Source organism: Syngnathus leptorhynchus, chromosome 5, assembly GCF_054491065.1.
Source record: "Syngnathus leptorhynchus isolate UIUO chromosome 5, UIUO_Slep, whole genome shotgun sequence".
NCBI classification, from domain to species: Eukaryota; Metazoa; Chordata; class Actinopteri; order Syngnathiformes; family Syngnathidae; genus Syngnathus; species Syngnathus leptorhynchus.
The window spans coordinates 4,842,501-4,858,348 of record NC_141199.1 but is presented as its reverse complement, the minus strand read 5'-3'; the positions used below and the strand labels follow the sequence as shown (position 1 = coordinate 4,858,348).

The 15,848-nt window shown below is 40.1% G+C and overlaps 1 protein-coding gene across 1 annotated transcript in view; it reads left to right on the top strand.

Annotated features, from left to right (window-relative positions):
* sorcs3a (sortilin related VPS10 domain containing receptor 3a) overlaps nt 1–15,848 on the top strand; it is a 249,537-nt gene that overhangs the window by 90,735 nt on the left and 142,954 nt on the right. The window contains exon 3 of the mRNA XM_085911312.1: nt 13,442–13,541. Within this exon, the coding sequence (XP_085767438.1) occupies nt 13,442–13,541 (100 nt within the window). The remainder of the gene's footprint in view (nt 1–13,441; nt 13,542–15,848) is intronic.

Here is a 15,848-nt window from a genome sequence, read left to right as displayed (position 1 = left end):
GCCTTGAATGTGGGCTCTCCGTGCCTATAGGGCTTTTCTCTTCAATACATTTATGTAGCACTACATTGTTATAGTGTTTTGGCAAAATTCAGGAAGTCCTGGTGGCACTGGGCGATTGAAGATTATTTTTTAACCCCACCCACTGTCCACGTTCCACTTACCTGTGGTCCACTCCATACGTGTTCATGTTTAATCTTTTGTTTTACATTCCAGGATCAACTACCCGGGTTTTAGCAGCATGGGTGGCTGTCTTTGTTTCACACATGACTTGCTTCAACATTTTCCTTTCACTATCTCTTGTTTACACAGACAAATACAACAAAACAACATGCACGCACACACGCACATTTCTTAATCTTTTGAGGGACAGACTGGCATGCAGTGCTCAGTCTTTGGAGGTTCCAATATATTCCTTTCTTGCTTCAGCAATCTTGACTTGTGTGTTTTTCTGACTCCATACTTACCAATTGAAACCTGCAAATGCGGCCTCCTTGATATTTGTGTGGCAGTTTTCAAAGGTAATGTTCAATTATGGTCAGTTAAATTTTTCATTAGCATATTGAACGACAGTTGCCTTGGGAATGATAGACACAAGTACGAGCGTATCAATAAAGTAGCAATACTGAGTCAAATTCATGCTGGTATCAGTGATACTGATCCAGTCTAGAAACTTTGGGCAAATACACCAAATGTGTCTGTTAAATCTAAAGAAAGTAATGTACACTGGTGCCTATAAATATGAGTTGTCAACCTTTAATCATCTTTCCACATTTAAATGAGACATGTAATTCGTTCCAGCACTTACCATGCAACCTTGCGTTGTATTGCTCTATAAAAATACACAATAATGACATTTGTTCACTAAACGACCTACAAACACAGAAAAGGTGAACACAAAACATAAGTGCAGCTCAGATTTGACAAGGCATAGATACATTTAAAATCATTGCTTCATAAAGAATTCACAGTATTTATATGATTTAGCTGCTTATAATACTGTGTGACTCAAATAAGAAATTGTAGTAAATATCTAATTAAATACGTAAGTGCCACAATTGCCCAAGTTAGTCATTTAATGTAAATTATAGATATATCTTAATTGTTAGTTCTTTTTAAAGCTCATCATGTCTGTGTCACATCTCCATTCTTCGGTCGAATTTCAGTACCTTTTAAAGGAGACATATATAAAATTGACTCTTTAATTGTTTGTCTCCAAATAGTGGAGTCTTTGATGGGCAAATCTGTGAGCAAACTGTTCTGGATTTGTTTAATTCTGTGCGGCTGCCCATGGATTGGCAGTTAAACTGGGCCCCAGTTTGACACCTATATGCCAGCGTCCATGTGGACATTCTTTTTGGTCCGAGAGAACTATTGATCCCTGCCTGCTATCCGTGAACCCCTGTCCTGCCTGAGATTCTGCTTTATATTTCATTCTTCCCCTTCAATAAACATTGGTCCAATCTGCATTTGGTCGCCCTGCTCTGATCCGTGACAGGCTCTTTTGTTGTGTAATCCAATTATATGATCAAAAACATCAGTCAATCAGTCAAGGCACTCTACTTGGATTTCGAAATCTTTTAGAAGATTTCTTAAAAAGAAACAAAGATGTGAGGTTATCCCAGTGACACACATACCGTATTGGCCTGAATATAAGATGACCCTGATTATAAGACGACCCCCTCTTTTTCAAGATCCAAGTTTGAAAAAAGACATTTTGAACACCAAATAAAAATTGTATACAGAAAATAATTACATCTGAAACAAATGATTATAACAATATATCCGAGAGAAAAAGCAAGTTATTTTCCCTCATTCAAATCATGCAAAAACTGTCTATCACATCTTAATATCTGAACATTTAAATATGTAAACTAAAGTGCAATCACATTTGTCAATAAATGGCTTCTGGTTTTTGAAATGTAAATAAACTACTGCGATAAAACAACAAATTTGCAATAACTGCATGAACCATCAAAGTGAAGTCTAACTGTAGTCTTGAAACAAATCTAAATAAGGAAAAACATTTCAATAAAATAATGCAAACTGCTACCGCTATTTTTGGGGAGCCTGAGGACTGTATAGGGGGTTGGCTCGGATGGTTATGCTCTTTTCGCCCCCGGGTGTCGGTCAGAACATAGGAGGGAAGACATGGTTCAGTTTTGATTGCTTTAACCTTTAACTCACCGCTGCGCACAAGTGAAAATGGGTATAATGTTGAGACCCTGAATTTAAGACGACCCCCACCTTTTCAGTCTTATTTCAACGTCTATGGCTTTTCGTCATACGTCAACGACAAAAGCCTTTTGTCAAAGAACTATGTGAGTGAATGGTTGTTTGTCCATACGTGCCTTGGGATTGGCAGGCGACCAGCTCAGGGTGTCCCCCGCCTACTGCCTGCAGTCAGTTGGGATATGCTCGGGCATGCCTGCTACCCTTGTAAGAATAATCAATTCAAAAGGTAAATGAAATGAGAAAAAAATGCCTTTGTAACTCCAGATAGTTTTTGCCAGGTCAAAAGATTGGAGCAATTGAGACCATTGTAGTGAAACTGTCTGCAACGTAATCAAGCATGTCTACTGCTGACCTTTGAGTGCTACATTGTATGTGTTCGGTTCAGTGGTGCCAAAAATGTTTTTCAAGCAAATCAGTCAACGAGTGTTCAGAACTACTACTTTGTGTTTGATGTACAGGAGAAACGTTGTAATTGGTTCAACCAACCCATGCAGTGTTTTTCATCTCGGATGCTGATGAATATGGATTGAATGAGTGTTTTCTTGTGTAATGGTTTTTCCTTCGTTCTACTTCAAATGCAGATTCAAATCCAACATCCATTTTGTGCTCAAAATAACGCCAATAGAGTCACACACCTAATTACATTGATATTTGCTGAAACAATTTTAAAATGATGGAATGACATAATTGAGCTTTTTCTATTCATGGCTGCAAAAACATGCTGGCAATTCTAACTAATACACTATAGATGTAGTTTATAGCTTTGGTTGATTTAAATTAATCATTTTTTGGCCAGTTCTATTTATCCAAGCAGTTGCTTTAAAGCAAAGTAAAGAAACTGATGTTGTTAGATTGGACTTCTTAATATTTAGATAGGTGACTTGCTATACCATTGTGTCACTGAGACCTTTCCTCCTGGCTCTGTACCTTCTTATGTATGACACTCTTGACACACATATGATTTTAGTCAAGGCCATAGAGCCACACACAGTCACATGTGTGAGGCAGTCACCCCTCTTGTGGGTGGGTGGCCAAGAATAGAGTATGAATGCCTGAGGAGGGGATAAGATGTTACTCCGCAATCTTGCAGAAAATGCTTCACGGCCATGTGTCAATCATTCTGGCATCCATTAAATAGTTCAACTGAGAATACAGTCTTCTGGTGGTCACTATTACCAAAGAAAAAAAAACCAGGCTAAGGCTCTCTCAGAGCTTTTCAAGTCATATGTGTTTTATAGCTTTTTAGCAACACAGAACTAGACATTTCAAATTTTCTTGATTAACCATGGTATTCTTAGAAAAGAAAAACATGGGATGGGATCATTTTTCTCGGAATGCCCCGATCGTCTGTCAGTTACGTCTATGTGTTCAGCAGAAGCTGGCCAAGGGTGTTTGCTAAATTTTCTTCAGCTGTAATCACTCTGCCCGGAGTTTCTAAAGGCTTTGGTTGTTGGGTGGCTGTCCTGGTTGACACGCCTCTACATCGTGTGGTCATCATTTACAGCCTCTGGATTGGCAGCGTAAGAGATTGTATTGCAACTACAAAGGAATCACACTCCTCAGTCTCCCTGGTAAGGTTTATTAAGGGGTGTTGGAGATGAGGGTCGGATCTCAGATTCAGGAGGGCAGTGTAGTTTTCTTCGTGGAACAGTGGACATCATCGGCAGGGTCCTCAAGGGTGCATAAGTCTTTGACCAACCAGTCTACATGTGTTTTGTGGACTTGGAGATGTTTGAAAGTGTACCCCAGAGTAACTTATATTCCATCATTCCTAGCCCCCTCCTTCACAACCCCCTCTGCCTTAATTGTCCTGAGAGTACGGTTTCAAACAAACAACCCAAAACAAATGAAACCAGCACACAAATAGGTAGTAGTAGAAGTAGTCGCAGTGGAAGTTAAAAATGAATGTTATTAAGGTAAAAACGATGCAATAATTAGACATTACTCAACATGCATTTTTTCACCTCCTCACAATCTTCCAGATTGCAATAGTGCTGTTAATTGCCAGCTTTAGGCAGATGACACCGTAATACGCGTTGGCTAAAACAGAAACATCTGCACTGGCTGGGAAGCAGTTAACGGAGGCCTTATACATACAGTGTCTTACTGTGGCTAGAACAGTAACATCTAACTTTAAACGTTAAAAAAATCTTCATCAGTTGGAGATCTTCAAATGATAGCTTTGACGTACAATTAGAGCATGAACCAATTCTTGAGGTAAATGAAAAAAAAAGTATCTGGTTACTGTTTGGGATAAACATCTCAAGTTTCAACGTCAGATAAAATATTTGCATGAAGGCTGAGGCGAATCTGTTTTATTTGACGAGTTACCACAGCGTGCTGTCTTCTTGATTATGCATGCAAGGTTTTTCCACATACACTGTGTGCACAATTATCAGACATATTGTGTTTTGACCATATGATCATTCTAACACATACTTTCCAACTCCATGCTGATAGACTTGAATGCTTACTCGATACAAGCATATGAAGTCATGTGCCCAAGAAGATCAACACCTGATATCACAGCGTGGATAATTATTAGGTAGCTTGTTTTCTTCGGGCAAAATGGGACAAAATAGAGAAAGTGACATTGAAAAGTCAAAAATTGTAAAAAGTCTTTCGAAGGGATGCAGCACTCTTAAAATTGCTAAGATATTGGGGCATGATCACAGAATCATCGAACGATTCATTTCAAATAGTCAACAGGATCTCAGGTAACGTCTTCATGGAAAAACATGCATATTAACTGCCAAAGATTTGATGGGGCTGAAATCTGAATCCATTATCCTTCAGTGCTACCATATTATGGAACTTCAATCGATCTGGAGTGCCTTTAAATACCAGGTATTTAGTGCTCAGAGACATGACAAAGGTATGTGAGGCTGACACTTGACCACCACTGAACAAGACATACATGATGAAATGTCAGGAAATGTAGACAGATTTTATAAAGATCATATGGACTCATGAGATGAGACTGATGGACAACTGGACCCATGGCTGGATCAGTAACAGCCACAGAGTTCCACTTCAAATCAGACGCCAGCAAGGCGTAGGTGGGGTACTGGAATGGGCTGGTATTATTCAAGATGAGCTGGTTGGACCTTTTCGAGTTCAAGGCGGACTTAAAACTAACTCTAAAATTAAAAGAAAAATTAATTCAAATGAACTAACTGACAGTTTTCAGAAAATACTTCCTTCAAGCTGTGGTACAGTAAAATGTTTGCATCTATCAAGATGATAATATTTATGCAGGAGATGCATCAATTGCATCAAAGTACTCACTTTCACTTGGTAGCTCTCCGGTAAAGGCCTTAAAATTGAAAGAATAATGACATGGCCCCCTTCTTCACCTGGCCTAAATTCTATTGAGAACTTGGTAGCCCTTGCTAAATGGGAGATTTACGCTGAAGAAAAACAGTACACCTCTGAACAATGTCTGGGAGGCTGTGGTTGTTGCTGCGCAAAAAGTCAACGGATAAAGAAGCTGACAGACTCCATCGACTGAAGTCGTGTAACCGTTATTAAAAAGGGTGGCTATATTGTTCACAAATTTTCTTTTAAATGTTAATTTGTAGGGCGGCTCGGTGGGGCACTGGTTAGCACATCCGCCTCACAGTTAGGAGGGTGCCGGTTCGATTCCACCTCCGACCCCGTGAACTTCCCATTCACGAAGGAGTCGTGGAGTGTATTTCCCGTTCACCAATGAACAAATCAGTGAGTGAACGAATCAGTGAGTGATTTGCATTTCCGGTTCATCGCGAGAACGGAGCAGTGAGGGAACGAATCCTGACTTTCCCGACTTCCTGTTCGCGAACGAGTCAATGGGTGAGCTTTCTTTCTGTGCATCAACGGATCAGTATACGTGTTTTATGTTGTTATCTAAGTTAGTGACCCCCAAAATAAGTTTTTTTTTTTTCAACCTTTTATTCAAACACAAACACAATTGGTACCGTAATTTTTTGGCTATAAATCGCGGTTTTTGTCATAGTTTTTTTTTGGGGGGGGGACTTATACTCAGGAGCGACTTATGTGGGGTCGCGATATGTGATTTTTTTTCACAAATTTTCAAAATTCAAAAATCCGCGATGTAGTGAAACCGCAATAAGCGAACCGCAATGTAGCAAGGGATTACTGTTATTTGAACTGCAAATGACGTCAACCGTGCCACGCGGCGGTTGTTTACATAAAGGACAAGGGATTCGATCACGGGATAATGAAGATGACGAAGGGCCCCACGTACTACCGGCATCATTAGCGGCTTTGTTTGTTAGTGACACGGAGGACGAAAAGTTTGAAGGATTCAATGATTTGGAGTGACACAGAAGGTTTTACGCACGCCCGGTCCTTCTAGACGGGAGCTCTCTTTCACCTCCGTGGATGGAAGTCGGGGGCCGGCGCTTGGCCGGGTGGCTGTCCAGGGACGGTGGATGGGGCTCGGACATGGCTTTTACGCACGGCCGGTCATACTCTACGGAGCTTTCTTTCACCTCCGTGAATGGAAGTCGAGGGCCGGCCCTCGGCCGGATGGCTGTCCGGGGACGGTGGATGGGGCTCAGACATGGCTTTTACGCACGCCTGCTCATATTCTATGGAGCTAGCTTCCACCGCCGTGGCTGGAAGGTCAGTAGTTGTTGGCTCGTTGAACTCTTGTTTTGTTAAATAAAGAGCCGTTTACCAAACCCACGTCTTTGCTTGTACTTTGTTAACGCTACAATATAGTTATATACTAGTTCTGTGGAATAACGACGAGGCTGACGTCAGGGCGCACGCGCGGCTTTGTTGACAAAGGACGAGGAATTTGGTTGATGGATTTAATGATTTGGACTGACACAGATGGTTTTATAATATTGTTGTAATATGATAGTTATTTGTTATTTATTATTTATTTGTTTGTTATTTGAAATGTACTTTATATATCGTTATATGGGTCTGTGGAATAATTAGAAATGCAAATCACAACGAGTCCGACGGCGCGCGTACGCGGCATTGTTTACATAAAGGATGATCGATTGATTCAATGAATTGGAGTGACACAAATGGCTTTATGAACGTATTATTTATGTAATAGTTATTAGAAAATATTTTAATGTTATGTCAGGCCCGTTCTCAGCTCTTCGTATGTGTTTATGTCACGTTAGCATACGTATCGTTTAGCCTGTTGTTGCTCGTTCATGTCTGTTCTTGGTGTTGGATTTTGACAAATAAATATGCCCCAAAAGTGCGATTTATACTCCGGTGCGACTTATATATGATTTTTTCACTTTATTGTGCATTTTATGGCTGGTGCGACTTGTACTTCGGAGCGATTTATACTCCGAAAATTACAGTACATCCTATAGCTTATAGCGGCGTTGTTGACATAAAGAACGAGGAATATGATCGATGGATTTAATGATTTGGAGTGACACAGATGGTTTGATAATATTGTTGTAATATGATAGTAATTTGAAATATACTTTATATATCGTTATATGGGTCTGTGGAAAAATTAGAAATGCAATTTACAACAGGTCCGACATCAGCATATGCGGCATTGTTTACATAAAGCACGATCGATGGATTTAATAATTCGGAGTGACACAGATGGTTTGATAAGTGTGTTATTTATGTAATACTTACTTGAATAACTCTGATTGTTATGTCAGGCCCGTTCTCAGCTCATTGTTTGTGTACATGTCACGTTAGCATACCGTATCGTTAAGCCTGTTGTTGCTGGTTCATGTCTGTTTTTGGTGTTGGATTTTGACAAACAAATTTGCCCCAAAAGTGCAACATATACTCTGGTACGACTTATATATGTTTTTTTTCACTTTATTGTGCATTTTATGGCAACTTATAGTCCGAAAATTACGGTATATTAACAACTGAACTCCAAGCCAACAAATACAAAATTAAAACAACAATGTCGGCATAACGTGTGTCGGCTGGCAACGGCATAGCAGCAATGCTGTCTGTCACTCTCTCACTCGTGAAGACCAATCAGCAGGGCCAGCGAGGACCTCAGCATCGCATCACTGCTTTTTGCAGATGACGTGGTGCTGTTGGCTTCTTCAGGCCGTGATCTCCAGCTCTCACTGTAGTGTTTCGCAGCCGAGTGTGAAGCGGTTGGGATGAGGGTCAGCACCTCCAAATCCGAGTCCATGGTCCTCGGTCGGAAAAGGGTGGAATGCCCTCTCCGGATCGGGGATGAGATCCTGCCCCAAGTGGAGGAGTTTAAGTATCTTGGGGGTTTGTTTACGAGTGAGGGCAGGATGGAGCGCGAGATCGACAGGCGGATCGGTGCAGCGTCTGCAGTATTGCGGACTCTGTACTGGTCCGTCGTGGTGAAGAGAGAGCTGAGCCAAATGTCAAAGCTCTCGATATACCGGTCGATCTACGCTCCTGCCCTCACCTATGGTCACGAGCTATGGGTCGTGACCGAAAGAACGAGATCCAGGATACAAGCGGACGAAATGAGTTTCCTCCGCATGGTGTCCGGGCTCTCCCTTAGAGATAGGGTGAGAAGCTCGGTCATCCGGGAGAGACTCGGAGTAGAGCCGCTGCTCCTCCACGTTGAGAGGAGCCAGATGAGGTGGCTTGGAGACGATTCGTTGAATGATACGTTTGAACGAATCTTTTGAGTGAACTGATTCTAAAGATTCAGTTCACCTAAAAGAACTGGAATTCCCATCACTAACTCATACTATGCGAGGCAAACTTAAAGGAGCGTGCCAGAGCTGTCAATCAAACGGCGCGCACACGAAGCAAACCGCGATCAGACAAACGGCACAACAGTGGACAGTAGTAATGATGAAATGTATATACTCACTTTGTGTCAAAAACGCACATGATCACAGCAACATACTCAGTTGATTATGAGTGCACCGGAGCTGTCACTCAAACGGCGAGCACACGACGCATACCGCAATCAGACAAACCACACAACAGTCGACAGTAGTAACAATTAAATGTATATACTCACTTTGTGTCAAAGACGCACACGATCACAGCAACATACTCAGTCGATAACAGCTACCTTTAACTTACCGCTGCGCACAAGTGAAAATGGGTATAATGTCTAGACCCTGAGTGTAAGACGACCTCCACTTTTGGAGTCTTATTTCAATGCAATAAACATCATCTTATATTCGGGCCAATACGGAAATTGTGCACGCAGAATTCTTCCCAAGAAAGCCAGAATCTCATTTTTACTCTATAAAAAATTCAAGTTTGTTGTTCATATTTTGGTGGACCGAGAGCACTGGAGTTCTTCAAAAACAAAATGAATCCTCAAAAATACAAATTGCCTAATAGTTGCGAACACAGTATATTATTAAATTGCATCACTGCATGGTCACAAACATCCACTACAACTTGAAGCAATTTGTTTAACTACTGTGTGTTTGCGCCCAAGTGTCGGCAGTGTTTGAGTGGATAGACTCAAGGGTTGTTTTTAACTCATGTAAAGCACTTGGAGCTGTATATCATGTGTGAAAATGCTCTAAAAATAAATGTTGATTGATTGGTTAATTGAATTATTGATTGACAGAATGATTGATTGATGAATGGATGAATGGATTGTTTGATTGATTAATTACTATATAAAAATGACAACTACGATTTTTGATAGGAAATCAGTGAACTGGCATCATTGTGAAATCATCCAACAAACACAAGCTATAACTTTTGTACAGTCGAACTTATGCTATCCAAATCATCCAAAAAACAAAAGGTATAACTTTTGTACAGTCTAACTTCTACTATCAAGGGGCTAAACTGTTGCTTCCTCTCCCTACTGAACTTAAATTAGAGACAAATAAAAATATCTTAAAACAAAAACAAGCAGTGGCTGAAGGTGAAAATTGTAAGCCAAACTTGCGAGCACTATCAGTTGTATCATGACGTATATTTTTCTAATGCTCTTGTATATTTTTAGAATTGTTTGATTTTAATTCTTCTCATTTTATGTTGCCTTTTGTATCTGATCAAGGGGTTGGCGATGAAAATGATCTTAGTTTAGTAAATTCGGGTGCGTTTGTTTTGTATAGTGATTAATGTGCATTCTCACCTTTTAAATAGAGGAAAGAAGAAACAAACCTGTACCAACGAAGGCCAAAATCCAAATCAGATGTATTATCAGTTCAACATCTCTCCCCACTTTAATATAGTGTAGAAATGAGATTCTTTGACTGATGATTGTGCTCTGTAATCATAGCAACAACAGTTTCTCTCCGAGGCATTTGTGGATGAATTTCAATGAGAGATGTTTTGCGATTTCATCAAAACCTCATTCCCATGTCGAAGCAGCATGCTCAGACTAGTACACACACGCACGCCCGCACACACACACACACACACACACACACACACCCACGCACACACACACACACACACACACACACCCACGCACACACACACACACACCCACGCACGCACACACACACACACACACACACACGTGCGCGCACAAACATGCACGCCAAGTAAGGTGGGGAGGGTGAAGCTGAAATTGGCATCATCTTCACTTTCATCACAATATTGCCAAGTGGACAGCCAATCTAAAAAAGCCGACTGTGCCACAAGTTCCAAAGCCAGGAAAATTTCTTGATAGTGATCACGGAAAATGTCGACATATCCTCCTGAGACCCAGAGGAAAAAACGTTGAATGTATTTATTTTTTATACCACATAATTCTTAGTGAATGAAATTGTCACTGGCTGAGACCGATAACATATCCATAGAGCTGCTGCGAGAAGGCTTGAAGAGAACTTATCTTGCACCCTCTTCAATAATGTAAAAAAAAAAAAAAAAAAGCCAAAACATGTTTTATTTTATTTTTTTACAATATGTACTTTTGAAGGCGGCACGGTGGGGCCCTGGTTAGCACGTCCGCCTCACAGTTAGGAGAGTGCGGGTTAGATTCCACCTTCGGTCCTCCCTGTGTGTAGCTTGCATGTTCTCCCCATGCCCGTGCGGGTTTTGTTCGTCTCTGTGTGCCCTGCGTGTGCCCTGTGTGGCTGTCAACTGGTTCAGGGTGACCCATGCCTACTGCCCTATGACAGCTGGGATAGGCTCCAGCACGTCCGCGACCCCTGTGGGGACAAGCGGTAAAGAAAATTGATGGATACTAATGAGAGGACATCGGAACTCGGTCATGGCAAATGTGAAAAACCCAAGTTGTCCTCAGTAAGGGCCAACAGGAACTAACACAGTGGCCTGTATGGCTTCAGAAATAAAGACCAAAAACATGTCCTCTCCAGAGGACAAAAATGAATTACTGGGGCCCAGAAGGATATACAATGAGGCCCAATTAAAAATGATACATTAAGATATGAAAGAGATACTAAGTGCCAATGTATACATATAATCTACATTGAATATAGCTACATAGACGATAGAACAAAGTAATATGGTCCTCTTTTCCGTCTGAGCGCAGGTCTAGCACAAAGTGCAGTCTAATTGTGCACTTGAGTGGAGCTTTTTTTCTTTTGGTATTGTTAGGTTACGGATTTTAGCTATTGATCTGACTCCAAATTGCGATCAACACTTAACACAAGTTTCTATGTCCCAATCCACACACTGGCGCACCTAACAATTTTGCGAGTTCGTTCTGTCAAAGAGAAGACCGGTAGATCAATCAGACCAAATTGACCAATTGTTTATTCCTAACAAAGCGCACTAATACAGGCCTGGGTCCCGGGTCCCTCACACTAAAACTCGTGCGTTTTTGTGACCACCAAAAGACGACACATTCTTCCGGGTTGCCCAGTTTTAAAGAAACACAATATGAATATTAAAGCATGCAAAATATTGTGTGATGATTGGTCAATGGTCATCTCCTCCCCGTCGAGGTGTCATCACTGTGGTCAGGAGTTGGGGTTTTTCCTCTCGAAGCCCGACCACCTGGACTTGGTGTTCTTTGTTCTCGTTCCTCACCGACCTTGAGGTGTTATCGTCCGGTACTCCCCGTCTGGGCCTGTTTTGCTACACTTCGCAGAAAACAAGTTAATGCAGTGTGCCTGCACATTCCTCACCCCCCACCAATCCACACAAGCACTCCAATACTAGATATTATATTGATATGATTATATGTTTCACACAACCTTAAAAAATATGTTTGCAAACCGCTGAAAGCACATTTCCCTTTAGTATTTTGATAGACTTTGCGCAGGTAGAATTGGGCCTACCTGAGGTCTGGCACACTTTTATATTCCGAATCTTTCTCGAGGTACAGCCCCCCCCAACACCCATCACAAAAAACAGATGTAACTTGTCAAAACTTGTCAAAGTTAAAGACGAGTTTGGGGTTTATTTGTGAAAACAGTTCCTTGTTGAGGTTCTCTGGAACAGTATATCGGAACATCAATTGAGGCAAGGCACATATTTTCCCGCCACACCATCAAAATGAAAAGAATATGTCCCCCAAAAAATAGTATAAAGTATAGTGAAACAATGAGAATCTAGTTACAATTTACTCACATATGCACTTAGTTTGGAATCCGGGCCTGTTCAATTGAACACAAATATATCATTCAGTTGTACGTATGAATATGACAATGGGAATCTAGTGACAATTTATTCACTTAGGATGCTCTTGGTTTGAATCTGGGCCTGTTTAATTGAACATATAATTCTGTTGTATGAATAGGCCCAGGTGTACACATAGGTTGATTGGATGCTCTGTTGTGGACTGGAATTCATCAATTTCATTGTGCTGCCTGTCACAATATGTTGCTGGCTAAGATACATTATTTGTAGTAATAGTAAATCATCTTTTTCCAACCAATTCAGTGAAATGTCTTTTCGTGTGGCATACGTGATATCTCAGGACATGAATGTTCAATAGCACAGTGACTGAGAATCACTGCTCTTGAGGGACCAGGCCAGCTAACAAGCTCATTCTCACAACTACATTATTAAAACCTTTGGAGTCCAGAATGCCCACGTTTTTATTTTACTTTATTGCACGTGTCATATTTTATTTCTGATTCAGCTATTTGCAGGGAATTAATTATTCACAATGGTTGTCCCTAAACACTTTTGAAGGCTTAGTTTTTGTCAGATGCCAGATATAAACCACCTCCAAACCCATCTTTTCCATTACTAAAATGGATCAATCCTGTGAAAGAGGTTGTTTTATTTTATGCTGTTTAATTTTAGTTTGTTGAGCAACTAAGGTTCTTGGAACCTACTGACTATGTTTCACTTTTTTTGGGCTGCTCAGATCTTCAGACTCTGGCTCCACATATGAGAAAATGAATGACAAACTTGGCTCCAAGACTGTTCTGAGTTACCTATATGTCTGTCCAACCAACAAGAGAAAGGTAAGATGCTCCATGTTTTATTACATTATTTGTAAAGACAAAAATGAATGTTTGAAACTTCAACATTGATTAACTTCATAAGCTGTCTAAAAGCTTTTTCAATTAACAATTAAACGTTAGCCACATGATAGTCTAAAGGTTCAGATATCAAATATTTATATTCTACCATCTGCCACAAAAATCTAGATGAAATAAAATATGCATGTTACTGTTTCTTAAATTGTAGTCACCTCTCTTGAAATACAGTGAACAATTAGGTTCATGAACATACTCGTTCACAAAATTTGGTTCAAGAACACATTGTTTTGAAGAAATATAGCCTTGGTTAATGCACTATATTTCAGTTATAAATAGTCATCAATGCAGGAGGCTCAGTTGTTTTTTTCTCACACATATGAAACATTATCCACTTCAGCTCAAGCTGAGAACTGATGGTTTTAATGTTGTAATTTAGAATTTTTAGCAAAACGTCTTCCTTGCTACTCTAGCTTGTTACTGTCCACAAAATCCTAAATATTGCAGTGGTCCTTCTCATAGTTTTAGAAGATGACAAATATTAATTTCTCCCACACACACCTAAACATAACCCATGTCAGTAGTTTAATGCAAACACATTATCACTAAGTTCAATGCAAGTGTTGCAACATGCTTCGTCCATGAAATGAAAAACGTTGAGTGAAGTCAAGAGGTTCCAAATAGATATGTAGTCAGATTGACCTAGCCACAAAGCTTGGGCTTTGGTATCAGTCTCCAATGAGAGACGCAAAGAGGCCCCAGTAGAAGGAATGGTAGGCTAGACAAGATGCTGTCCTCAAGCGTAGATGAAAATGGATGGGCTTTCAATCATATCATGTCAGTGGTGTGGTGACCTCTTACCAGGTCATTCAAATGAAGTGAAGCTGAGCACCGCCTTGCACAGATCATCCAATCATCATGCAGAAACCAAGCATCAGGGCCAGCCATTGTCCCATAAACCGCGAGAGACGCTGAGTGTCAGATGTGCGGGATAAAGCGCAGCAATTATCCAATGACTGTCCAGTTTTGCACAGTGGAACTATCCATTTTTAGAAGTAGAAATTCAGCGTCCTTTGTAAGGACGATTCCAGTGTGTCACCTATCGCTGACATATATGCAGGCAATGAGGAAGGAACTTCTGTCACTTACCTCTCATAAATAGCTGATTCTAAACAATGAAGTTATTCTAGCACATATTTTGTCAATGGATTATACGGACAGCAAAATGCATATTCACCACTTTTTTTTGTTTGGCTTTTAGAGGACGCTGGCTTCCCTTGTGTTCTCTGCAACTGCCCCTGACATGGGAAAGTTGTTTCTTCTGTGTTGTTGATATTATTGATCTTAAGATTAGTTATACTTTTAACCACAACCTTACTGATAACCTGGTAAGCCATTTCCTAGCAGCTTTTTGGTAGTTTTTACCCATTGTGTAATCAAAATATTGACCCACTGTGCTAGGTCAAATCCGCAACCCAATGCACTGGATATAAAAACCCACCACTGTTGGTATTGCATTCTGTTTGGGTTACTTTTAATTCAGCAGTTTCAATAGTGTATGACCAAGCATAAGTGTTCATACATTATATGTGTACTTACAGACCAACATTAAAAAAAATAGTTACTGAAAATGTAATTCAGGAAGCAAGACAATGAAAACACAACAGCGAAATGTGGATGATTAAGATTTTATCCATGGTTAAGGGCCATATTGCGACAACAGCTCTGTTAAACCTGCCATCAGACACTCCACTAAGCCTAATTGATCCGGTGAGATGGATGTAATTCATCCAGAACATTTCTTCTCTTTCTGATAGTGAGGGGAATTATGGCACTTTATGAGAGCCATTTTTTCTCAGGCTCAGCTCCCTAAAAGGTACTCTTTCGGCATCCTAGTGATTTTTTTTTCTCGCTTCATTTGATTTATTAACACATTGTGAAATAAATTACTAATTCATAAAATACTTTATCATCTTGCTTTATTAGGTTACATACTCTGAGTACTACAAAAACTATCTAGCTTGTAATTTCACCTCTAACTGAAAGAATGATTCATTTTCTACTTTTTATATTTTGCATGTTGATATTTGTCTTGTAATTATTGCGAGATACTGTGATATTTTGAGTAACACGACCAGTGTCATCACATCAATGAATATCATTAGCATGGAATAAAATACTATTAAACATCATTGTAATTAATTCGTTTTTCATGTGTATGTCAAACTGGTAATGCTTTTCACTAATTGACAACTATGAGTAGTTCTCTAATGTCTAGGTTAAAAAAGTTTA